The following is a 25,532-nucleotide window of genomic DNA, read 5'->3' on the forward strand; positions in this document are numbered from 1 at the left end:
ATCTGATTGTTTCAGAGGGAGGGCCTCCTGATAACTGCAATTTGCTGATTTTAGTTTGTAGTTTAATTCCCTAATAACTTCCACATACGTGCTTCTATAAGGTCATGGTCTGATGCTTCATTGAGGTGGTCCGGGGTACTCAGAGGTTACCCAAGCATATGGCATGCTCCGGCAGGTCTGCCAGCTTGGGAAGGGTTCCTGAACAGATGCAGCAACAGGCAAGTCTGTTGGGATAGGGCTTACCTAGCGAACTGCGGAAAGGTTCATCCCCAGGAGAGCATCACTTATGGCAACCTACCAAACAAGTGCCACTAGTGTTCTGTAGTGACAATGGTGAAGTGGTAGAAACACGTGCAGGAGAAGGAAGGAAACAAGTATTTCTTAAGGGCTTATTGTGCCAGATACTCAGCTGGGCCTTGTGGGTAGAATTAAAAGCAAAAAAGAAAGAGTCTCTGCCCTCAAGGAAGCTGCAGTCTGAGGAGGGGGAAGACAGTTGTAAAAAAGGGCAGAAGTTTGAAGGTGCCCAGAAGGTCCGGAATGCAGCCTAGAGGAGAATGAAGGCCGACTGACCTGGACCCCTCCACAAAGTGGAAGCGCCAGAAGGACCTCGTCGGTGAGGAAGGTGTGCCAGCTTAACTGAGAGACGTTTCAAGGTGAGGTTGTTTCCAGGGTATAGAGGCCCCAGGAACTGAGGCAGAAGTTCTAGGGTCATGTCCTCTATGGGTGAACTTGGGTTCATTCCGCCTCCTCTTAACTTCAGTTGTCCTTGGATGACTGATAACGAGAGCAGCTCAGAGATGAAGTCCTACCATTCAAGAAGCAAGAAAAATCCTTAAGGTTTGTCTCTGGAGATGATTTTACTGTTAGGACTGTGGTTGAAGTTGAAGAACTGTGTGATGGAGTGCCATATTGGACTGCAATGAATTATGAATGATGCCATGAAAAGGATACTGGCATCCCAGACCTTTGGTTCTTCCTGTCATGATTCCTTGATTTGGACATGGAGGTCATGAGAGGAGGCAACCTAGTAAGGAAGAGATTTGACTGACTCAATTTTGTTAGCAAATGTCTATTAAAAACAGGAGACTTGGGCCTGATGCTTTGGCAGGAAAGCACAAGGATCCCTGGCAGCCTTGTGGCGGACCAAATATTGACTCTTTCTGGAAGAGAAGAATCTGAACGATATCCTGGTTGTAACAGACCATCTACACAGGCAGAATCCCTTCATCCTACTGAAAGGCTGAGGTAGTCTGATCACATGGGTTGTTGCTGATTTTGTTTAGTTGTTTTTCAGTTATGTTTGATTCTTTGTGACCTTTTTGGGGTTTTCTTGTTAAAGGTACTGGAGTGGTATTTTCCATCTTGTTTTACAAATAAGGAAACTGAGGCACACAGGGTTAATTGATTTGCCCAGGGTCACACAGTGAGACCAGATCTGAAATCAGGTCTTCTTGATTCCAGGGCCAGCACTGCCTATATCCATTGTGCTGCCTAGCTGCCCTACCAAATGGGATTTTTCCTGGATATTGAGCTGTAGAGACCTTGAGAACAGACTACTGCAGAGGACAGGGTGTCTTGAGCCTTTCAACTTCACACTGCCAAGAATCCTGAAAAACCCATGGCCTGGATCAGCATGTAGCACTTGTAGTCATTGAATCTGTGAAAACACAGGCTCAGTTCCACGCCTGCTAATGTTTGGGTCCCTTTGATGAAGACAGAGAAAGCTCAAATCAGCATGTCTTCTCAGTGGAGAGAGCGTCCAATGAAGGCCTGGCCACAGCTTTTGCTCCTGTCAGAAACAAGGGGTGCTGTACTGATCATTTTTATGTTCACACCTTCAGTAAGGTGACAGTTCTGCTAAGGAATCATGGAGTACCTGGAAGACATGAGAGTGGGCTGATGGAAAGCCATGGCTCAACCAATACACAAACATCTCCCTTCTCTCCTTCCTACCCCAACTCGGAAAGAAAAACATAGGCAAATAACACTGAAGTCCAGCTGTCTTCTGCCCTCTGAGACCCTCCCCTCTCTGGCAGGAAGTGGGTAGCAGATTTCATCATGAGTCCTCTGGAATCAGCTGGTGATCAAACCAGTTTTAAGTCTTGATTCCCTTAGAATCATCTTTTTACCATATTGTTGCTTTGTAAAAATTGTTTTCCTACTTCTGCTCGCTTAACTGCATCAGTTAATAAAATTCCAGATTTTTCTGAAACAATCTCCATCATTTCTTACAGTACAATAGTATTCTACTATATTCCGATACCATTAACTTGTCCAGCTATTCCCCAATTATAGGGCACCCCCTCAGATTGCCACTTCAAAAAGAGCAATAATATTTCCATACATCTTTTTTTTGGGGGGGGGGTTTGTTTTACATGGAGCTAATACTGCCATAAGTTGCCCTTCTCTTCTTCCCCTCTTATTTTCCTGTTGAGTGAAATGCATTTCTCCATCAACTCGATCTTCCCTCCTTTGACCATGTCAGATGAGAGTGGGGTTCAAGTGTCAGCTGCTTCTCCTGTCCCCTCCTCACTGTATAAATATCTAATCGAATAGCCACGGGTGATAGTGACAGGTGGACACACCAAAGATGGATCAGCCATGTAAAGCACTTGGCAAACCCTCATACTGACCATCAACACCAAGGAAACAGGGTTTTGATTGGCCAGTAGAGCAGCATCCATAGTGGAACTGTGGATTCCAGCAAATGGAGAAATTCTAAAGCTGAGGATAAGTTCACTTGACCTGACCTAAAAAGTCTATTTTCCAGGAACGTACTCATAAATGATGAGGTTGATGCACATGCTGCCAGAACTATCTCAGTTTTTTGGAGAGACAACTGAAGGTCTATGATATTGGTGAAGCCTAGAGCAGCGCCGTGCCAGGAAACAATCATTTCCAAATGAATTGTCTTAGGAAGATTGTGAGAATCACCTGGTCAGACAAGGCTCTGGACCCTGAGGTCATTCCAACATTCCTGTGGGGAGCACAAGTCTGATGTCTGATTCCGTTGTGTGAATACCCAGTGGATTTGGGTCTAAAAATGATTTTATGGAGAATTTGTCCGAGGCAGGTGTTCCTGTGGAGGTCAGAAGCACTACCAATGCACTCTGAAAGTCGGGTGGAAACCCTGACCCGGGACCACCCAGCATCCACTCCAAATGTTCATTTGTGCCTGATGTGGGGGAGACCCCCAAATCCTCCAGGACAAAGGGCAAACAACAACAGGGGAACACTGATGATGATAGGAGATGATTTCCCTAAACCTTCCTTTCCCTTCCCCTTACAGTATATTCCTATTTTCTTGTAAGATCATTAATACATGATGCTGATGAGCTAACTTTTTTTAGTTGTGCAGTAGGCACTGTCTGAAGCATGTTTGTGGTTTAGCTGCAAATCATATTGAACTCTTCATGACTCCATTCTGGCTTTTCTTGGCAAAGATACTGGAGTGTTTTGTTTTCATTTTACAGAAAAGGAAACCGAGGCTAAGCACATTATATTATCTAAATTAATCCTTACAGAATTCATGAAGGCAGGTGCTGCTGTTATCCCCCAGAGGTGAAGTGGCTTGCCCAGGGTCATATAGCTAGAAAGTGACTGAGACCAGATATGAACTTCCCAACTCCAAGCCCACCACTCTCTGCTCAGCGGTGCTTTCTGACTTCACCTAGAATGTGAATGTTCCCAGAAAACAGTTTTCCTTGGTCCTAAACCTCCTGATTCCCCCCCAGAGGACATCCTTTTTTTTTTTTTTTTTTGCAAGGCAACGGGGTTCAGTGGCTTGCCCAAGGCCACACAGCTAGGTAATTATTAAGTGTTTGAGGTCAGATTTGAACTCAGGTATTCCTGATTCCAGGGCTGGTGCTCTTATCCACTGCACCACCTAGCCGGCCCTGAGGACACCCTTCTTCCCAGCACTGATGGCAGCGGCTGTGCCCAGGACACTGTTCCCCATGGCCACCCTTCCAAGTTCTCTCCCTTTATCAGCAGTGACCTCTGCTTGGAGCTTAATGCTCTTCATGTCCAAACCTGGGAGCTATTTACCAGACCCCTCCCCTCATCAGGTTGCTCCCCTTTTTTCCTTAATTAGTTTAATAGATTTACAGGTTTTCTTTCCTCCTGACCTTTGCCCTTGGCCTAGAGTACGTGGACATAAGGAATGATACTCATCCATGAGCTACTCCTTCACCTACCCTCAGACACAAGTCCACAACCTCCATGGTCAGGAATTCTTAATTCCCCTAACAAATTGAACATTTTTTTTTGACTTTTTCTCCTTTTCTGCCTTCCCTTACATAAGCCTGTTCATCCACAGCATGACTGCTAATCTCTTCACCCCTCACTTCTCTTCTCATTTTGTTTCTTTGGTGAACCATTATTTAACTTTACACTCTCCCCTTATCTTGAATCCCTGGCCCCTTAAATTGTTGATTATATCCACCCAGGTCCCAGCTTTATTCACTCCCACTATTGATCGTCTTTGAGCCAATAGATTCATGTGCTTTGAAGGAAGGTGGAGACCATCACCCAGCTGTTTTGATAGAGTCCACAATGAATTCATGTTACCCGGCTGCTAGGCAATACTACTGCACCCCTTTATCAACTTGCTCCCATTCTTCCCAGCAGCTCCTCCAAGCCTTCTCCCTCCTCAAACCTCTCATAGTTTACCCTCCCCCAACCCTCTCCGCTGAGCATCTGGCTCCTATTTTACAGAGCAAGTTGAGGCCATTTGCTGTGGGTTCCCCCCCTTCCCCTCTTACCTCTTATTACTCAGACCCTTCTGTTTTACTTCACCCTGTCTCACCCGATGAGGTGGTCTTACTTCTGACCAATGCCAACCCCTCCACCTACTTGATCCCATTCCTTCATTCTTTTCCCGATTGCCCCCTCAAGTCCTCACTCACATTTTCAATCTGACACTTCCCTACTGTCTCCCCAACCTAGAACAACCCTCACCTGACCCTTCCATCCCCACAAACATCCTATATCTCTTTTGTTCTTTATACTTAACCTTTCCCAAACGAGTGGTTACCATAAAGGCCTCCATATTCTCTCTTGTCTTTCTCTTCTCAACCCCTTACAGTCTGGCTTCTGACCTTATCCTCCATCCATCAGAACTGCCCTCTCCCAGCTTACTGATGACCTTCTCACTGCCACATCCAAAGGACTCCATCCTCCTCCTTCACCTCTCTGTAACCTTTGGTCCTGTGATCCCTTCCCCGACTTTGTTCTGTTCCCCCCCAAACACCCCTCTCTAGCTCACACCCACCAATTATGGTTTTCCTAGAAGGTTCTGTCCTGAGTCGTCTCGACCTCCCCTTTTCTCCTCTTGGCAATCTCCCTCAGCTCCCCTGTAATTGGTGACCCATGTCTGTGCTTTTCCTGCCTTGAGCTCTTTTTGTTGCAGAGATGCCTCTTCAATGGCTTTTTAATTTTTTTTATTTATTTAAGGCAATGGAGTTAAGTGACTTGTCCAAGGTCACTCATTTAGGCAATCCTGTATCTGAAGTCAGATTGCTATCTTGAACTGGTTGTCCAGTAAACAATTCAAACTGACCGAAGCAGAGCTCATTCTCTTTCCCTCTTCCTTCTTTAAGACCAAACTGTTGTCAAGGGCAGTGATCTCCCCTTTGAGTATTTGTCCACCCTGCAGGCCCTCAGCCTCACAGTTGAATAGCTGCTACCCAAGTCTCCTCCCCACTCTAAGGTTACATCCTCCTTTTAGCCACTAAAGTGATTTTTTCAAAACACAGATCTGACTGTCTCCCTCTACTCAAGCAACTCCAGTGGGTGCCCCTGTCAGCCCTGCACACCCTGCTGGGCCTCATTCCCTCCTCCTTCCCCAGGGACACTGGCCTGTTCCACAAACAAGACTGGAGCTCTTGGATCCACTCATGCAGACCATACCTGGACCACTCTCTGCGCCCCCCACACTCCTGGTTTTAAGTGACAGCCAACATTTTAGTTTGTATAGGAACACTTTCTCTGAATTCACACTTGCCCTCTGTTTAGGACTCTCTGTAGTTAGCTAGCTTTGTACATATTTGTTTGTATATGATCTCCCCCTTTAGATTGTAAGCTCTGGGAGGGCAGAGGTAATGGTGCATCTCTGACACAGTACAGAGCTTGGCAGATAGTAGGTGTCTAATAAATGTTTATTGATAGATTGAATCACTGGCAGGCCTTATTAGTCTCAGTCTCCCTTAGAAACCCCTGAAGACTGATCCTAGGTAGCATTTCCCCATATTTTAAATATAAAGTTTATCCTTATTGAATCTCTTATGATTTTAATTTGTATTTACTTTTTCATGATAGTTTTACCCCTTGTGGTTGAACTTCAGAGTTCCTACATAGCTCTGGTCTTTCATCAGGAAAGCTGGGAAGGCCTGTGTTATACTCCATTTTGTTGGGCAAGTTATTATGGGTCATAATCCCTATGTTTCCCCTTCTGCAATAGAAATCCAAGTTCTCTGCTCCTTTACAGTAGTGCCTACTAAATGGCTCCTGAAGACTTGAATCTTTTCTTTCTGGTTGCCGGCAGCAACCTTTAACCTGAAAGTTCTAGATTTTGACTGTGTTGTTTCTGGAGTTTTCATTTTCTAGTTCTTTTGGGAGATGGCTGTCAGATTCTATTTCCTTTTTGCCCTCTGGTTCTAAGAAATCTGGGCAGGTTTTTTTTTTTTTTTTTTAAGATTACTTGCAATAGGTTGTCTAGTCTCTTTTTATGGACATGGAATTCAGGTAGTCCCATGAGTCTTAAATAGATGTTCTTCAGGTTAGTTATTTTTCCAACTTTACTATAGATAGTGCAACTACTGTAGGCTGGGCACATTGTTAGAATGCCAAAAATACACTTGCCAAAAAAAAGTCTTTTATGGAAAAATCTATTTTTTAGATTATTTTTACTACGAAATATCTTTTTATTTTTTTCAGTCTTGACTTTATTTTAGTATTATTTGTTGCCTCATATAATCGTTTTCTGCTGGGCTCATTCTAACTTACTGTTTTTTGTTGCTTGGGCAACAAGCTGTTCATTCTCTTTCCAGTTCTTTCTTCTATAGCTCTATTCCTTTTCCAGTTTTTTCCTTGCATTCCTGTTTTAACTTGTTTAACTTAAAAAAAATTAAAACTCTTTTATCTTCATCTTTTCTCGGACTCCAATAGAATTTTTGCCCAAGCTGTGTTTTTCTCTGAGGCTTTGCTTGTGGATCTTCTGGGTTTGTGCCCCGACTGGTGTCCCTGCCACTGTAATCTCTCTTCATGGTATGTTTTTTTCCTTGTTTGTCAGCCTACACCCTGATTTTGGACTCAGTATCAGCACTTGTGGAGGTTAGGTCTGGGGCTAGGAGTCTGCTGCTTTCTCACGGTGTTGTGTATTGGGTTATTCAGGCTGGGGACCCATCAGCTTTCAGTGCTCCCAAAGTGGTTTTATCCAGGGTGGTGTCTGATTGCCAGCCCACAGTCTGAGGACCAGTGTTTTGGTCAGAGCACCAATAAACTGGTGTTGGACTCAAGTCAGCTGGGGGTCTCTGTTGGTTTGGAGCTCCCCTTTGGTCTGAGATAGAAGTTGTCCCTGAGGTCTGAGCCAGATGGCTGCTCCTGGCTTCTGAGCTTCCTCCTTTAGGGGTGCAGGGCCTCTCCGCTCAGAGTGCCACTCCCCTTTAATGGTCCCCTTCTCAGTCCTCCCTGGATCTCTCACCTGCCTGCTGGTTGTCACACTTCTCTATCACAGTGTCCCACTGTGGACTCCTGGGCCACTGGAGTGTTTCTGACCTAAACCTGTCCCCAGTGTCCACAGACATCCCCACCCATCTCCCTATGCTGACCTGGGCTAGACCAATGACTCCCTGTGGCCTTTTCTGGATTTCCCCATCAGGCTCCGGTCTGGTGCATTTTCTAGATCTGTTTGGAGAAGTTTGTGGAGTGGAGCTCACTGCCTTCTTTCCTACCACTCTGCCATACTTCTCTGCCCCCCCCCCCCAATTATGATTAACTTAACCAGAAAAACGGAGTATAATTCTATGGGGGGGGGGGGGGATGGATCTTAAATGAAATCAAGGACTTCCAGGCTTTCCTGATGAAAAGACCAGAGCAGCCTAGAAACTCTGCAGTGCAAAGACAGGAGTGAAGAAAAACATGAAAAGATGAACATGAGTCAGAAATCACAAGCATCTGAACAGGGAGTCTAATATGGACAGATGATCCATGTGTCCCCTTGGAACCCTCTCATCATCTGGAGAGCATCATGAGACAGGGTCTGGGAGGGGTTCTGTTAGGGGTTCTCTTATGACTTAAGAGAAGATGGAGAGAGAAGGAAAGAAATACACTGGGGGATGGGGAACACAAGAGGCTCACTATACATGGGGGGAGGTGGCTAACCCTTGAACTTCATTCATCTAAAACCAGGATGGAAAAATCAAATCCAAACACAGAATCAGTCCGGAAAGGCATTCCCTTCCCCAATAAGAAGGGAAAAGAGGGAAATAGAGGGAGAGTAGACCATGGGAGGGATTGGTCCTAAGTCAAACTAATGATGTACAAAAATATTTTCAACTCTTTTTGAGGTGGCAAAGAATAGGGAGAGGATGCACTTCAATTAGGGAATGGATAGACAAGCAATGGTATCTGACTGTGATGGAATACTATGGTGCAGTAAGAAATGAGGAGCATCATAGTTTGAGAAAAACTGGGGAAGACTTTGGTAAGCAGAATCCTGAGAACATTTGGGGGAAGGGAATAAGCATTCATGAAGCTCCCACTGTGCTGGGATGTGCCAAGTGCTTTACAAATACCTCATTTGATCCTTTAAAAACAACTTTGAAAGAATTAGCCAATCTGATCAATACTAAATCCCCAGAGTTCCAGAGGACTCCTGATGGGTTCTGCTGTCCACCTGATAGAGGGCAGATGGAAGCATGGAGTTTTTGGACATGACCAGTGTAGAAAGTGGTTTTGTTTGATGATGACCTTGTTTTTCTTTCATTCTTAATGAAAAGGTGGGGGAGGAGGGTGGTTGGGGTGGGTGGGAGAGAAAGCAGATTTGTGAGTGACTGAAAAAATAAAATCATTTTTTAAGAGTTCCTCTTGTGTAAACTATTGGTTGGTTCTTGTCCTTCATTATTGAAGAAGACCAAAATGACATCACTGTTAGAGATGACTTAACAATGTGTCTGACTGATCAGACCAATATGAGCTCGGGATGCTTTGGCACAGGTGGGGTGCACACAGTCCTTGTGAACACCTGGTGTGGGCTGCACTCTAAACTGAGGGATGTCACGTTTCCTTTGAGCTGTTTCCATTCTGCCTTCCTTATAGAGTACAGGCCCCTCACTGATGAGGGTACACCATGCTGGGTGGTCCTGTGCTAGCATCTCCCATGTTGTACAATCAATTCTAAAGTTCTTAAGAGACCTTCAGTATGTCTCAGTATTGGGGTGGCTAGGTGGTACAGTGGTACAGCACCAGCCCTGGAGTCAGGAGGACCTGATTTCAAATCTGACCTCAGACACTTAATAATGACCTAGCTGTGTGGCCTTGGGCAAGCCACTTAACCCCATTTGCCTTGCAAAAATCTAAAAAAAAATGGAATCTCAGTATTGCTTCTTCTGACCCCTTTGTGAGTTCTTACTTTGTGTGAGTTCTCCATAAATTAGGCTTTTTTTGGCAAGTGTATGTCTGGCATTCTAACAATGTGCCCATTCCATTATAGTTGCATTCTCTGTGGTAATATTGGGATGCTCGGTAGTTTAGCCGAGAAAAGACCTCAGTGCCTGGGATGATTTGCCAGGTGAGCTTCAGAACAAGTTTCAGTCTAATACCTCTTCTCTCCCATACTTTCTTTTGGAGCCTCCCATATATTGAGCTAGCTCTGCCAAGGTAAGTGAACATTTCCACAGTACTCTAATGGTTCCCCATATGGATGGTGTGGTGCTGGCTGATGGATCATCTGGGTTTTCTTGGTGTTAATTGTTAGAACTAAAAGAACACAAGTTGCAAAAAATCAATTCAGACTTGTATCTCAGCTTCAGAGGCTGCACTGAGCACATCATCTTCTGCAAACAGATCCTGCATTAATACTGCCTCCACTTTGGTCTTGGTTGGTGGCCTTTTCAAGATGAAGAATTTGCCATCAGTGTGGCAGGTGATCTTGAGACCATGTTTATCCTCAGTGAAGGCATTTGATGACATGGCTGAAAATATCATGCTAAAAAGTATGGGAGCAAGGACACATCCTTGTTTTGCTTCATGGGTGATCAGGAAATCTTGAGAGCATTGTCCACTATCCGGAACCCAAGCAAGCATACCATCATATGACATGTATGAACTGCAGATAATGAAATGTTGACCTAATTTTTCATAGACCCTCCCAAGTGATGATATCAGAGGCCTTGGACAGACCTCTGTTCAGTTCCTGGCATTTTTCCTGGAGTTTTCTGACAGCAAACAACATATTAACTGTTCACTGTTCCCCGAACCTTCTGAAGATACCCTGGCTCTCAGGGAGGTGACCATCTTCGAGGTGAAAGATCAGCCTATTTATTGAGGACTCTGGCAAGAATTTTACTAGCAATGACTAAAAGAGAAATGCCCCTGTGATTACGCAGGACATTCTACTTCCTTTTTAGAGATAAATGATGGAGGCATCCTTGAATTCTTGGGGGAGTAACCTCTTTTTGCTGTATAACCTGGAAAATTTCAATCAGGGTTCAACTAGGGACTGATTGACTTCAACTTGAGGTAAATGATCAATGGCTTCTGCATTGATTGATGATGGGCTGTTAAGAACACTGGAAGTGTTCAGCCAGTCTCTCTAGGATCACGTCCCTGTTGCTCATTGGTGTGGCCCTATCAGTACTGAGTAGTTGAGAGGCACCATATGTCTTTGGCATTTGGTTTAGCTGGATTTCATCTGCCTTCTTACTGAGCTGAGCGTCCTGCGTCTCTCGAAGCTTTGCTTTACTTTTGATGGAATGAAAGGCTGCCTTCTTAGAAATGAGTCAACTGTCCTGCTGGTCAACCCTGGGAGTTCTCTTTTCACTAAGCACTTCTGTATTTCCCCACGTTTTGCCAAACCCGTCCCGGTGTTTGTGAGTGCTCGCCCGGATGAGCCACTGTAGGCTGCCCACCAGATCTCTGAAAGGCGCCCACTCCTGAGCTCCACCATGGCCCACTGTGCGTTGGCTCAGCTTCCCCTCCGAGCTAGCAGCAGACTGGACCTGCCCCGAGAGCCGCTCCTCGGCCGATTCGGTCGGAGGTGAGCCTTTAGCTTGGAGAGGGAGAGTGGCCTTCGCCCCTCCTATCCTGGCCGTCCCCTCTGCAGTCGGCCCCATCGGCGGCGTGCCGTCCCAGAAGCTTTACAGCGCAGGTAACGGGGGGCGATGGGGGCAGAGGCCTCGGCGGCCCTCGGGCAGTGGCCCGGCCCCTGGGGGGCGAGGGCGAGGGGGCTGGGCCCGGGGCTCTGCCGCACTCCGGCGGACTCACGTAAGTGCGGGAGGGCCGAGGGCCTGCAGCAGGGCGGGCGGGCCGAGGGCAAGGCGGCCGGGCCGGGGCCTGACAGTGGCCAAGGTCAAGGCGCCGGCCGAGTTGGAATCCGGCCCCAGGCACCTCGGGATGGCGCCAGACCTAAGGGGAACGTTGGGGGGCGGGCGGCGCCGAGGGCGGAGCGTGGGGGCGGCTCAGTGTCCCCCCAGCCCCGCGCGTGAGGGGCGCCCCGGCTGGGGGGGCGGGGGCGGGGCCTTTGCTGAACCCGAAACTGGGAGAAGCCGGAGAAGCTGGGGGGCGGCCAGGAGGCGGGGCTGAGGCCCTCTTCTAGAGGCTTCGCTCGGCCCGAGGCCACGTCACGCGGAGGGCGGGGCCGGGCGGAAGTGTGGCGGAGGGGCGGCCCCCCGGGCGGAAGTGTGGCGGGGGGGCGGCCCCTCGGGCGGAAGTGTGGCGGAGGGGCGGGCCCCCGGGCGGAAGTGTGGCGGAGGGGCGGGCCCCCGGGCGGAAGTGTGGCGGGGGGGGAAGTGTCCGCAGGGGGCGGGTCCATCCGGGGGCGGGTCCATCCGGGGCGGGCCCCCGGGCGGAAGTGCCTCGGCGGGCGGGCGGGCGGCCGCAGTCGGGCGGCGATGCGGCGGCTGCAGCTGGTGCTGGGCCACCTGTCCGGCCGGCCCGAGGCGGCGGGGCCCCGGGGGGCGGCCTGGGCCCCCGAGGCCGCCCCGTGCGCGGGCCCCGCGGCCGCGGCCGACGACGACGTGGTGGTGGTGCACGGGCGGCGCACGGCCATCGGCAGGGCGGGCCGCGGCGGCTTCAAGGTAGGCCGGGCCGGGTCTCCCCCGGGCCGCCCCGGGCGCCCCCCGCCCCGGCCGGGCCTGACCCCCTCCTCGCCCCGCAGGACACGACTCCGGACGAGCTGCTGGCCGCCGTGCTGGCCGCCGTGCTGCGGGACGTGGGGCTGCCCCCCGGCGCGCTGGGCGACATCTGCGTGGGTGAGTGGGGGGCCGCGGGCGGGGCCGGGGCGGGGGGCGCCCCGCAGCGCCTGAGCCGCCCCTCCGCCCGCAGGGAACGTGCTGCAGCCCGGGGCCGGCGCCGTCATGGCCAGGATCGCCCAGTTCCTCAGGTAAGGGGGCGCCCGCCCCGCGCCCGGCCTCCGCCCGGCCGCTGCCCTTTGCCCCCGGCCTCCGCCCGGCTCAGAGCCGCGGCCAGCTGCCTTCTGCCCGGGTCCGGGGCTTCTTGGCCAACAGCTCCGGCCTCCGCCAGCCTTTGTGCCCCCGGCCCGGGCCGAGAGCTGGGGGGCATCCCGGGGGCCCCCTGTACTGATGGAGAAGGCAGCCCGGAGAAGCTAGGAGCCGGGACTTGAACCCGGCACCCCGCCTTCTGCGCACGCGCAGCCCTCCCTGGGGGCCCCGGACCGGCTGTGCAGGCCGGCCAGGGCTCGGGCCGGCTGCCCAGGGCTCGGGCCGGCTGCCCAGGGCTCGGGCCGGCTGCCCAGGGCTCGGGCGGCCCGAGGACTCCACCGATAAGGGGGTCCTGACGGACTAAAGGAAAACGGGGAGGTCTGCAGACAGGGATGAGGAGTGCTGCCAGGGAGAGTGACCAGGGCAGGGACGTGAAGGGCCATCTTAGAGGGCCTGTGAGCAGGCCAGAATCACTGGCTGTGGAACTACAAGAGGGATGTGATGAAGCTTGGAGAACCACACGGGATCTGGTATCCGGCCTGGAGTTTGCCCAGTCAAGGGGTGATGCGCTCAGACCTGTGTTTTAGGAAAACCACTTGGGTGGCTGAGAGGAGAACGGACTGTAGCAGGAGGGGAACCCCAAGGCAGACGGACCACCCCCAGCTATTGCCCTGGGCCGGGGCAAGGCCATGAAGGTCTGGACTGGGTGGGGGCAGGTCGGAGGTGTGATGGAGAGGGATAGGTTAGCAGGTGGAGTCAGCAGGATCACAGCTTGGCTACTGGAAAGTGAGAGGTAATGGGAGCCCCAGGGGTCCAGGAGCATGGCCTTACCCTTTACTAATGGGAGGAAGGGGACAGGGCAGCGGTTTGGGAAAAAGAAAATAGGTTTCATACTAGTCACGCTGAATTTAAGATGTCTACTGGACTTTGAGACAGTTCAAAGGAAGTTGGAGATAAAAGACTTGAGGTCAACAGAGCATTTAGGAACATAGGTAGATTTGAAGCTCATCAGCTTAGAAAAGTTAATTAAATCTGGGACTTGAATGAGATCAAGGATCACCAATAGAGAAGAGGACCCTGGGTGGAGGAGATTGTCCTTCCTCCTGTGCTATAGGAGATACCAGAATCTACCACCCACCAAGCAAGAATCTTTCCCCTGGTTTCTAATTTACTTATCAAAGGAAAAAGCTTCGAACATGATGAATGGGATCATTTCTATGTGAGGGATATAGTTCAGGCTTTTCATCTGTCTTAGGAGCCTCATTTTGCTTTTTTTTTTCTGTAACCTCCTAAATCCTGTGATAGAAGGGGCTTGGAGTATAGACAGAAGGGAAAAGAAAAACTGCTGCTCTTAGGATCAGGGAATTCTTTTGGGAATTGACTTAACATTAATTGCAGAACATTTCATGGGGTGTAGGCATAGCAAATTTTGAAGCAGATTTGGAATGGATTTAAGGAGATATGACCTAGTCTAAGTAAGAGTTGATAATGAAGGCAAATAAATTGGTTTGCTTAGTTAAGGCAGAGGAGGAAAGAATCAGCAGCATAGAAACTTTTGGCTTTTGTATAGAAATGGGTTTTCATCTTTATTATCAATCAACATATGTGTTTAAGAAATTAAAAAGGGGGCAGCTAGATGGTACAGTGGATAAAGCACCGGCCTTGGAGTCACCTAGCTGTGTGGACTTGGGCAAGCCACTTAACCCCATTTGCCTTGCAAAAAAAAAACTTGAAAAAAATTAAAAAGAATTTTTTCCTAATTGATAATTTTCAACATTCATTTTTGTAAAGATTTCTCCATTTTTCCCTCTCTGTAAGATAGCATGTAACCTGGTAAAGGTAATACATATAACAATTATTTTACATCTATCTCCAGGTTAGTCATGCTTTGAAAGAAGAGTCGGAATGGGAAAAAAATTGCTAGAAAGAAAAGACAAATTTAAAAAAGCGAAAATAATCTGCTTTGATCTTCATTTAGACTCCACTGTTCTTTCTCAGAATGTGGATGACATTTTCCATTACAAGTCTTTTGGAATTGTCTTTGATCTCTATTGTTAAGGAGAGCTAAGTCTATCAGAGTTAATAATAATTGGACATTGTTGCAGTTTTTTAATTACATGTAAAAATGGTTTTTAGTATTCATTTTTTTATAGATTTTTGAGTTTCACATTTTTCTCCTTCCTTTTGTTTCCTTTCCCTCCCCTTGAAGTCAAGGAATCTGATACAGATTATACATGTATTATCATGCTAAACATATGTCCATATTACTCATGCTATGAAAGAAGAATCAGACCAAAAGGACCCCAAAACCCCCCAAATCATGAGAAGAATAAAAACATAAAATGAAGTGAACATAGTCTACTTTGGTCTGCATTCAGACTCCAGCTCTGCAGAGGTTTCCACTTTGATGGAAGAAATTGAAGAAGCTTTCTGACGAGGTTTATGAAGATGAATGCTAAGAGTGCAAAAACTGGATTGAAGCTTAACCTTTAAAAAAAGCTAAGATGATCTTGGCAAATGGAGAAGAAATGGAAGTGGTGTTAGATTTTATATTCTTGGGCTCAAAGTTCAGTGTCACCAGTGACTGCAACCATGAAATTAGAAGACGCATGCCCCTTGGGAGGAAAACTGGCAAATCTGGACAGCAGACTAAAGAAGCAGAGACGTCACCTTCCAGCAAAGGTCCATATAATGAAAGCTGTGATTTTTCTAGGAATAATGTATGACTGAGAATTGGACTCTGAGAAAAGTTGAGCATCCCAGAATCGACCCATTTAAATTGGTCTGAGAAGACTTTTGAGTGTCCCTTGGGCCAAGGAGATCAAATCAGTCAATACTTAAAGAAATTCATTCAGGTTATCTATCCAGTGTAAGATCAAATACTGAAGCTGAAGCTGAAATACTTTGACCATTTAATGAGAAAAGACTCAGTGGAAAAGATTCTATATCTGGGGAAAATTGAAGACAACAGAATTAAGATGGGTAGAGGATGTCATGGAAACAGTGAATGTGAGTTTGGATAGATTTTGAGAGATGGGGGCAGATCGAAGGGCCTGGGTGCTGTCATCCTTGCGTTCACAAAGCCTGAGAAGTGACTGCATAACAAATTACTTTGGCAAGAGAAAGTTTGGGTGGCAACGTGAGGTTGGAAGCCAGAGGGAGAGGAGAGAACAGTCCTGTTGGCGGACTTTTCTAGGCAGACAGCAGAAGAGAAATAGGATGATAGTGGGGAAGAAAGATGCAAGTGAGGGTTTTCTGAGGGTGGGGGGTACAGGTGTGTGTTGGAAGGCCGTAGAGAAGGAGAGAGTGGAAATGAGTGAGTGGGGGGCAGTGTTGCAGTAAGCTGGATGGAGGGAGAGAGTTAAGGCCTCCTGGTTCCATAAGATTCGGGGTGCAGGAAGAGGGAGCTCTTGGGGAATGGCCTCAGTTGTCTTCATGAATAGGAGACTGGGTCTCATGTGAGAGAGTGATTAGAAGGGAGTCATGGGAGGTCAGAGGAGGGTGGGAGTAAGCCAAGCTGGGCCCAGCGGGGCATAATCCAAGATGTCAGAAGGTGACCAGTGATTCCAGAGGACAGTTTAGGGTTGAACTGGCTCCCCAGGGGATCAGAGAATCTGATGGTCCAGGGATTAGAGGTAATGGTCAGAACAAAGACTTGGGGTACGTAAGGGAAGGCAGAGGGTGAGGCAGAAGGCCACTGGATTGTGGTCAGATCAGGGGATCTCAGAATTATTGACCATGGAGGTGGGCCCTCTGTGGGTGATGGCAAGATGGAGGGCTCCTGTTCCACCCCATCCTCAGAAAAGCCTGGCTTATGTCTTTCTTCCCCACTGTCATCTTATTTTCTTTTGCTGTCTGCCTTCTTTGTGACTGAGGTTGAGTGGAGGGGGACTCATGGAAGGATCTGTGATGGGGGAACTGAGGGAGAATCAATGTTGAAGGCCCCGTGTATGTGCGCAGGAGCCAGGGAGGTGAGAGGGAGGGTTGGGCTAAACCCAAGCCGCAAAGCCCTTTTGTAGAGTTAGTGATTAATAAGCATCCGCTTAGCACCTCTTCCCCCCCCCCCCCCACAAGACCACCTCGGGGGTTGCCCGAGGACCAGTAAAGTGACTCGCAGCCCATATGAGATCCTCTGGCCTGCCGCTGTCTTTCCTGTGGCAGCTGCGCAGACTCGCCACATTTTCTATTTCAGTGACATCCCAGAGACGGTGCCTTTGTCTGCTGTCAACAGGCAGTGCTCTTCAGGGCTGCAGGCTGTGATAAACATCGCAGGTAAGTCGAGGCATGGCCTGCACTGAGACCTGGGTTCAAGGCTGTGCTCCTCTACTCTGGCAGCCTGCTCTGTGGCCCCTGATGCCTCTGCTTGTGCCTCTGTGTTTGGGTCTCCTTGTCTCCTGGGAACCCAAGGAATAGTTCATGGAAAGCTGTCATAGTGCTGAAACTCCAGCACCGCTCCCCCAGCCCAGCCCCGGGGGCCCCTGGGGACCCCTCTGTGAGGATGTTCAGGAGCCACTTGCCTTGTAGGTGGGATCCGCCAGGGTGCTTACGACATCGGCATGGCTTGTGGGTAAGCATCTGTCTCTTGTTTCTGGGGATGTTCCCTGGTGTGTGAACTCACGCACCTCCGGGCCGAGCCCCCGTGAAAGGGTCTCTTGGGACGAGGGACCCTGCCCTCCCTGAGTGGGCACCCAGGCTGCCCACTTGCATCCCCTGCCCAGAGGCTGCTCTAGGGCTTTCTGCACCTCCCTCCTTGTTCTTGCTAGAACAATCTGTGGGCCCTTGAATGCTAGCTGGCTTGGGGAGTGCCAGCAGGAGCTCTGGGAAGGGGGTGCCACTTGTGCCCATTCTCTGGCCCCGACACAGGGATGATTGACAGGGTGGCCAGGTGGAGATTACCACCCCCCAAGGGAAATGGTCAGAGTGTCCAAAGGGAGATGACTCTGGGGCCTGCAGGAGACCAGAGGTGGGCCGGGGCGGGGGGTGCCGTACTCTGCCTGGCTTTTGTCTCCTCAACCAACTCATCGTGCGAGGCAGCAGCTTCTCTTTCTCCCCAGCTCTTGCTGTGCTGCTGGAGGATTGTGGCCTGGCCAGCTGCCTCTGGGCCCTGGCACCCCTTCCTCACCTCAGCTACTGGGGGACAACTGGGTGACCCCAAGACCTCAGCTGGGCCGGGAGGCAGAAACATCAGGGTGTGACCAGGGGCAGCCCCTCCAAGGGAGCCCGGACTTGAGGCGCCTCTTTCCTGTTCAGGGTAGAGTCCATGTCACTGGCTGACCGGGGGAACCCTGGCAACATCACCTCCCGCCTGGTTGACAACAGTAAGGCCAGAGACTGCCTGATCCCCATGGGGTGAGTGTTGTCCCCTGCCCTGCTGAGGGTCGGAGGTGGGGGGGGCTGGACCAGCATTGGGGTGCACCGCAGTCTCCATGTGGGCATGGGGGAGCTGCCAGAGGAGAACTAGCATCATTCCTGTCACCCAGAGGGGCCGCCTAAGGGCTGAAAAGGGCACGGGCCCTGTCCGGGGTCCCACCTGCCTACAGAGTGCCCTTGCAGCTGACGTTCAGGGGGGCTGCATCTCTGCTGGGCCCGATCTTGGGGCTATCTCCAGCCCCGCGTCCCTCAGTCTCCTGGTGTCCTCTGTGTCCAGGTGGCCTTTGGGGGTGGGGTGGCAGGACTTCCCTGGGGAAGCAGGATGGGGAGGGTGCTGAGCCTCCCGAGCCCCTCTGCCTTCCCTGTCTTGACCCTTTGCTTTTGTTGGCATCTCAGGATTACATCAGAAAACGTGGCTGAGCAATTTGGCATTTCCCGGGAGAAGCAGGACGCGTTTGCTTTGGCTTCACAGAAGAAGTGAGTGTGCGACCGGCTCTATGGGTTAGGGGTGGACACTCTGGCCGGACAGGCTGAAGCGGCTCGCAGGGTGGGGGACAGGCAGACCATCATCTCCTCTGGGAAGGGGCCCGTTGTAGGCAAACCCTGCCAGCCTCCACAGCCCCAGGCAGGGTGGCACCCTGGTTTTGGGGCCAAGATCCCAAACCCATGGGGAGCCTGACCCTGAGGGGCTTGTGAAGCCTAGGCGGGGGAACATGAACATGTCTCAGATGTCCCTGGCCCTCCCTGCTCACAGCTAATGTGCTGGAAACCACGAGGACAGTCGTGCTTTCACATTAGTCTCTTGGGCCGAGGTCACCCAGCAGGCCCCTCCATGTCCTGCTCTCATCCACATCACTCAGGAATGTGCCATGATGGCTCCCCTTGCCAGCCCACCCCCATCCCTTTGCTCAGGCTGGACCTCTGCCCAGAAAGACCCCATTCCTTCTTCAAAACTGGCTCTCTCCCTGCAGAAGACCCCTGGAGCTCATTGGTGGCCAGCTGTCTTGGGCTTGGGCTGTCCTCTGGACCCCTGCTGGTGCCCCAGCGGCAGGGGTATGGCCTCTGGACTGGCCGGGCAGGAGTGCCTTCTCAGTGGCCACCCAGCCCAGGCCTGGGGACGGAGTCAGGCTCCCAGGCAGAAAGGCATGCACACAGAGGGCCTTTGTCCTCATGGCCGTCCTCTAGGCGCCTCCTCGGCCGTCCCCTCTCCTCAGTCGCTGACCGGCCTTCCCACCTCCTCTGGTTTCTCCCTGTGGCCCCCAGGCTCCACCCCAAATCCTTCCTTCTCACACTTTGCTCCTGTCCTCCTCCCTTCCTTCACATGCAGAGGCTCCGACCCTACTGGGGTTGTACCCTTCCTCTGTGGCTTCATCCATAGTCTTGGAGTCTTGAGCCCCTGAGAAGTGGGGGGACAGAGGGTGATGCTGGGGAAGGTCTGCCAGAGAGCATAGCATCCCAGTTCCACAGGCCTGGCCCTGGCTGACTGGCATCTTTTTTTTCAATGTATTTTTTTTTTAAAGGCAATGGGGTTAAGTGGCTTGCTCAAGGCCACACAGCTAGGGAATTATTAACTGTCTGAGACTGGATTTGAACTTGGGTTCTCCTGACTGCAGGGCCGGTGCTTTATCCACTGCGCCACCTAGCTGCCCCTGACACCTGTTTTTGAGGACGGGGATTGTGTCCTCAACCTTTGTGGCCCCTCAGGCCTGGAATAAGTCTGGATGTCGATGGCTGTGTGGCTGCTCCTGAAGGGCCAAGAGCAGGGCTGGCACTGAGGGCCCCCCACCAGGCTCCCTGAGAACAACTGGTTTCCAGTCAGGGCCGGGTGTCATGGGGCTGACCCAAGCTAACCATAAAGTGTTTGTTCCTTCGGTGGCACCAGGGCAGCCAGGGCCCAGAGCCGGGGCTGCTTCCAAGCCGAGATTGTGCCCGTGACGACTACCATCCAAGATACCAAGGGCAACGAGAAGCACATCACCGTGACCCAGGACGAAGGGATCCGTGCCAATACCACTCTGGAGGGCCTGGCCAAGTTGAAGCCAGCCTTCAAAAAAGGCGGCTCCACCACCGCTGGTGAGGACATAGGGTGGCTGGCGGATGAGGTGGCCTCATGGCCTGCGGGTGCTGGAGTGACCTCTCATTCCATCCCCATCTTCCTCAGGAAACTCCAGCCAAGTGAGTGATGGAGCCGCTGCCGTCCTGCTGGCTCGCAGGGCCCGAGCTGAGCAGCTAGGCCTCCCCATCCTGGGCATCCTCAGGGCCTATGCCGTGGTGGGGGTGCCCCCTGACGTCATGGGCATCGGGCCGGCCTATGCCATTCCTGTGGCCTTGCAGAAATCTGGTGAGAGGCCGCCATCATCCCCCCAATCCCCGGGTGAGGGGTGTCAAGGGGTTCGAGGGGGAAAGGTTGAGATGACATAGATTGGCTGGAGGCTGCTGGACTGACCCCCTCCTTGCCCAGGCCCAATGCCCTCCCCGAGGGTCGGGATGACGTCCGTGTCCCGGTGTCCTTGGCAGGATGCTCGCAGGTTGGGTTGGGGGGGTGTGGGGAGGGGGCCAGGGCGTCCTCTGCAGACTCTGGTGCTGATGCTTTCCCCATCCCCCAAAGGGCTCACTGTGAAGGACGTGGACATCTTTGAGATCAATGAGGCCTTCGCCAGCCAGGTGAGGTGCCCTCCCACCCCACTCCTCAGGGTCCGCAGACACAGGGGCTCCAGTCGTTTGTGGGAAATTCCATGTTTTTAAGATGATGATGTGGGGAGCTAACTATGGTCTGGGGGTTGGAGAGCTGGCCAGAAATCAGAAAGACTTGGGTTCGAGTCCTCCCCCGATATATCTACACCTGCCACTTGTGACTTGGGAAGTGACAGAGCAGTGCCAGCCTGCACTGGTGGAGGGAGCCTTCTCACCTGGGAGTCCCTCTCATGTGACTAAAGAGCGCTGGGGCCTGCCCATCCCTCGCACTCTGGCCAGGAGGCTGCTGGAAGCATTTATTGAGCACCAGCTGTGTGAGAGTCAGACTCCTTGAAACTGCCCCCAAGCACAGAAGCTGATTTGGTTTTGGGGGGGGAGATGTTTCTTCTATTTATTGTCGTGTCCCTGCCATGTCCCCCACCGGGGCAGGGTCCATGACCAAGATTCTCCCCCTCCCCTGACCTTCCAGGCTACTTATTGTGTGGAGAAGCTGGGGATTCCCCCGGAGAAGGTGAACCCCCTTGGGGGAGCCATCGCCTTGGGCCACCCGCTGGGCTGCACCGGTGCCCGTCAGGTGGTCACGCTCCTCAATGAGCTGAAACGCAGGGGGAAGAGGTGAGAGACCCAGCCTGCCTGGAGGAGGGAGGGGAGGGGGCTGGGGCCCATAGGGCTGGGCTGGGAAAGGGTGAACGAAGGAGGGGATGCTGACTGCTGTCACCACCCCCCTCCCTCTCCTCCCATAGGGCTTATGGCGTGGTGTCCATGTGTATTGGGACTGGCATGGGAGCTGCTGCTGTCTTTGAGTACCCGGGGCCCTGAGGCCTCTGCTCTGGGTGAGGGGGATCCCGGGCCAAGACCCTGGCCTTTGGCCTCCTGTTTTGGGGGGCGCTCGGCTGCCCTTGCCCCATCCGTCTCCTTCCTTTCTTCCTTCCTCGCTGGGAGCAGACTGCAGAGCAGCTGCTTCATCTGGGGGTGCACCAGCAGCCCCCCAGCTCTTGTGCCTTTTTTAAAGTATTCTTTGCATAAATAACTGAAATTACAGCCAGTAGCATGATCTGTTCACTGGCCTGCGACTTGTTCCCGGTTTTTACCTCAGCACCCCCTCCCCATCTCTCCACCAGCTGAGGGCTCCTGGCCAGGACCCATCTTCATGTTCTAGACTAGACTGGGCCTAGCAGAGAAGGGGGGCATCTCAGGCATTTGGGGCTCCGTGTTTTTTCTTTGAAATCTCTAATCAGAACAATAAACCTTAATGACTAGTCTCAGTCTCTTCTCTTGGGATCTGGCCTGAGGGTGACCCATTAAGCCCTGGACAAGGAGCAGCTTCCCAGTGGAAGATCTGAGTTCAAATTTGGCTTCATTCCTCCCTGCTGTCTGCCTTAGTTTCCTCATCTGTAAAATAGGGATCATTATGGCACTGACCTTATAGGTTGTGAGGACTACATGAGCTTGTCCCCTCCCCCCCAAGAGAAGGCGAAGGGCAGGTGAAGTTATCTGCATTTATTATCAGCGTGCTCAGGGCCACAGGTGGCTCCGGCCACAGCCACGGCTAGTACTTCTCATCATAGGAACCCTGCCCGCGCACGTGGACAAGGCAGGTTTCTCCCAGGACTCCGTGCACCGTCATGATGGCTTCAAACTCACCGCTGTCACTGTCAGGAAAGGGGACGGCCCATCAGCAGGCAGCAGGGGGAGTGGGAGGGAGGGAGAGACCCTGGGGGGGCACGTGGCATCAAGGCCCAGGCCGCAGCCTTCCCTTCCCGTCAGCCAGGCATACCTGGCGGTAAAATGGATACACAGGCTCATGGAGGTCGGAGGTGAGTTGACTTGGCGACCCTCCAACACTCCGCTGGTCGGGTAGATGTGGAAGATGGCCTTCTGCCTCTCCTGCTGGTCTGTGTTCCAAGGAAACAGTGGGGCTCACCCTCCCGGGCGCAGCCCCCCGACAGAGGAAAAGGCTTCTGCCAGTCCCACCCCATGGCTGCCGAACAGCCTGGGCACCCAAGGGCAGCCTTCTGTCATCTTTACCCAAAGAAAGGCTCTAGAAAAAAGCCTTCCCTTGCAAGCGCAGGTCCCGAGGGAGGTCGTTCCCAGGCCAGCGCCTGGTCTTACCCAGCAAAGCCATCCAGTGGCTCCTGCAGCGACTCATGTTCAGGAGAGTGACCTCTCGGGTATACGTCTCACCCACGAAGCAGGTACCAAAGTCCACCCAGCTGCTGGAGAGCTGCAGGGCTGGAATGGCCACAATGGCCAAGAGGGGCACCACCTGTGGGCAAGGTGGACACATCAGCTTGGGAAAAGGGTGGGGTCCCTGGAGGCCTCAGCCCCTCGCGTGACTCGTCCAACCCACCATAACCACCCTGACCTAACCTCTGCCAACCTCCTCCCTAGGCCCCTGGCCTCCCTGCCTCTCCCCTCTCCAATCATGTGATCAGGGCATTTTTTTTTGCAAGGCAATGGGGTGAAGTGGCTTGCCCAAGGCCACACAGCTAGGTCATTATTAAGTGTCTGAGGCTGGATTTGAACCCAGGTCCTCCTGACTCCAGGGCTGGTGCTTTATGCACTACGCCACCTAGCCGCCCCAATCGGCATTTTTTACTGAACAAACTTGAGTGGCCTATTTGCCTCAAGAACAAAAACTAGACTCTTCTCTGGGACATGCAGAGTTCCCCTCTCCCCAGGTTTGGCTGAACCCCCCGTTTGGGGATGGGTTTCTTCATGCTTCCAGGCTCTCCCTCTGAGCCCATCACACGATTACCTTTCCTCTGAGGGTCACCTCATCCAAAGCCGTCACCCAATCAAGGATCTGGTAGAGTTGTCTAGCCTCTCCCTCTGGGAGGTCTGTGCCTGGCCCCTGGGCTTTCCTCATACTAGGGACTGCAACACACGTGTTCCATGTTCACAAGCACCTGATGGTGACGCTAGGTCGTGATCCTACAACTCCCAGCCCTGTCTGCTTTCCCAGGTGGTAAACCAGCTCAACTCTAACTTCTTCCCTCCTGTCCCTTGCCCCCCAGTCTCTCACCAAACTCCCACCAAAAACCGTGACACTTAACACGCTACTGGCAGTCATGAACTGATGCAACCCTTCTAGAGCCACGAGAGCTCCTGGGTCCGTATCCTAAAGAAATCAGTCAAAAACGGGTATGACAGCTCTTTTTGTGGTGGTCGCGAGTTGGACACTGAGGGGGTGCCTATCCTTTGGGAATGGCTGAACGCGTTATGGAGAGTGAAGACTGTTCTGTCAGAAATTGCCAATGGCCAGAGTTCAGAAACGCTGGGAAAAGACTTGGACAAACTGAAGGGAACAGAACCAGGAGAACACTGTTCACGTCATCAGCAACACTGGTTGATGATCCACTAGGATGGCCTTTGCTCCCCTCAAGGCCAGATCTAAAAGACTTGTGATGGAAAATGCCATTCATGCCTAGAGAAAAAGCCACGGAATCTGAATGCAGTTCAAAGTTGACTATTTTCATTACCTTGAACTTTTTTTTTGTTTTTCCACTTTCAATCTGTTTCTTCTTTCACAACATGTCTAACATGGGCATATGTTTTACAGGATTGCACATTTATAACCTACTGATTATCAAGCCATTTTAGGGATGGGGTTGGGGAGGGCAGGAGGGAGAACATTTGGAATTCAAAATTTTAAAAAATATCAAAGTGGGGCAGAATGGGTCCAAGATGGTGGAGTGGAAGCAGAAAATCCCAGAAGCTCTCTTCTAGGTCACTCTGAATGTCTTATGACTCTTAACTAAATTCTAGCGTGGTAGAACCCACAGAAAGACCAAGTATAGTAGCTCCCCGGCCCAAGACAATTTGTAAGATCCATGGGAAAAGTTTGTTCCACCAGAGTTGGAAGGGGCCACAGCATAGCCCGCCACACTGCACTGCAGCAAATGAGCTCCAGCCTTCCTGGAACAGCCCTTGGGGTTCCTGGATCCCTGGGGCACCTGAGTCCATGGCAGTGGGTGCAGTTTCCAGACCCAGGACAACTTGGAAGGTCAGCTGAAAAATTCTGCCAGAGAGAGTGCAGAGCCTCAGTGCAACTCTGCCCTGGCAAGCAGGAACAGGCTGGCAGACCACCCAGCGGGGAGCCACGGCAGCTGCTTCCCGTAGATGGTAAGGGGATGAAGGGGAACTGTCGCAGTCTCTGCTATTCCAGGGACAGGACGCTGTTGCTTTGTCCATACTCACATCTAGGTTCAGCCTGGGACCCCACACTGCCAAAGAGGAGCAGGGACCCCCCCCACACACACACACCCAACACATACATAAGACACAACACGCACACCCACATAGAGAGGAGCAGTGACCCTCCTCACAGCTCCAGGTAGAGGGGAGGGCTTGTGGTCTCCACACAGTAGAGCACAGGCCAGAACAGTCTGAGCCTCTCATAAGACCTTGGAGGAACTGAGATCGATCCCTGGGTAGGTGTGCCAAAAACACCCCAAAAGGTTGGCAAGTGCGTTAAAACCAGGGTCATAAGGCTGGGAAATGAGTAAACAACAGAAAAAAAAAGAACCTGACCATAGACAATTATTTTGGTTCCGTGGAGGATCAAAACACACTCAGAAGATGACAAAGTCCAAGCTTCGGCATCCAGTCTCAATGAAAAATAGGAGTTGGGCTGTCTATGGCAGTCAGTGCTTTCTTCACTATGGTTCCACCAGCTGCCTTGGCCAAAAAGCCACCAGGGAAAGTGTGAATGGACTTGTTCACCCCCACACACACTCATACCCACATAACCAGACACAATCATACCCACCCCCCACACTATTCATACAAAGACACAACATGCACATA

The 25,532-nt window shown here is 51.5% G+C and overlaps 2 protein-coding genes across 2 annotated transcripts in view; one reads left to right on the forward strand and one right to left on the reverse strand.

Moving 5' to 3' along the window:
- The first annotated feature begins 12,091 nt into the window (after nt 1-12,091).
- ACAA1 (acetyl-CoA acyltransferase 1) lies at nt 12,092-21,982 on the forward strand. Its single transcript, XM_074199257.1, has 12 exons — nt 12,092-12,296; nt 12,377-12,470; nt 12,544-12,601; nt 16,852-16,931; nt 17,184-17,226; nt 17,910-18,008; nt 18,426-18,506; nt 19,912-20,102; nt 20,191-20,370; nt 20,638-20,693; nt 21,193-21,338; nt 21,467-21,982. Exons 1-12 carry the CDS (start codon nt 12,111-12,113, stop codon nt 21,540-21,542), a joined length of 1,290 nt encoding a protein of 429 aa, XP_074055358.1. The 5' UTR covers nt 12,092-12,110; the 3' UTR covers nt 21,543-21,982.
- A 226-nt stretch (nt 21,983-22,208) lies between these two features.
- DLEC1 (DLEC1 cilia and flagella associated protein) overlaps nt 22,209-25,532 on the reverse strand; it is a 59,330-nt gene continuing 56,006 nt past the window's right edge. Inside the window, exons 36-38 of the mRNA XM_074199256.1 lie at nt 22,836-22,989; nt 22,501-22,618; nt 22,209-22,375 (exon numbers count right to left, since the gene is read on the reverse strand). Coding sequence (XP_074055357.1) covers nt 22,273-22,375; nt 22,501-22,618; nt 22,836-22,989 — 375 coding nt within the window. The 3' untranslated portion in view covers nt 22,209-22,272. The remainder of the gene's footprint in view (nt 22,376-22,500; nt 22,619-22,835; nt 22,990-25,532) is intronic.

Source organism: Macrotis lagotis, chromosome 8 (genome assembly GCF_037893015.1).
Source record: "Macrotis lagotis isolate mMagLag1 chromosome 8, bilby.v1.9.chrom.fasta, whole genome shotgun sequence".
Classification (NCBI taxonomy): domain Eukaryota; kingdom Metazoa; phylum Chordata; class Mammalia; order Peramelemorphia; family Peramelidae; genus Macrotis; species Macrotis lagotis.

Bases quoted from the DNA above. Each gene is read 5' to 3' on its own strand.
- ACAA1 (XM_074199257.1), top strand. From the start codon at position 12,111: ATGCGGCGGCTGCAGCTGGTGCTGGGCCACCTGTCCGGCCGGCCCGAG. The intron at 17,227-17,909 runs GTAAGCATCTGT...TTTCCTGTTCAG, and splicing joins GACATCGGCATGGCTTGTGG to GGTAGAGTCCATGTCACTGG. The intron at 20,371-20,637 runs GTGAGAGGCCGC...CATCCCCCAAAG, and splicing joins TGTGGCCTTGCAGAAATCTG to GGCTCACTGTGAAGGACGTG.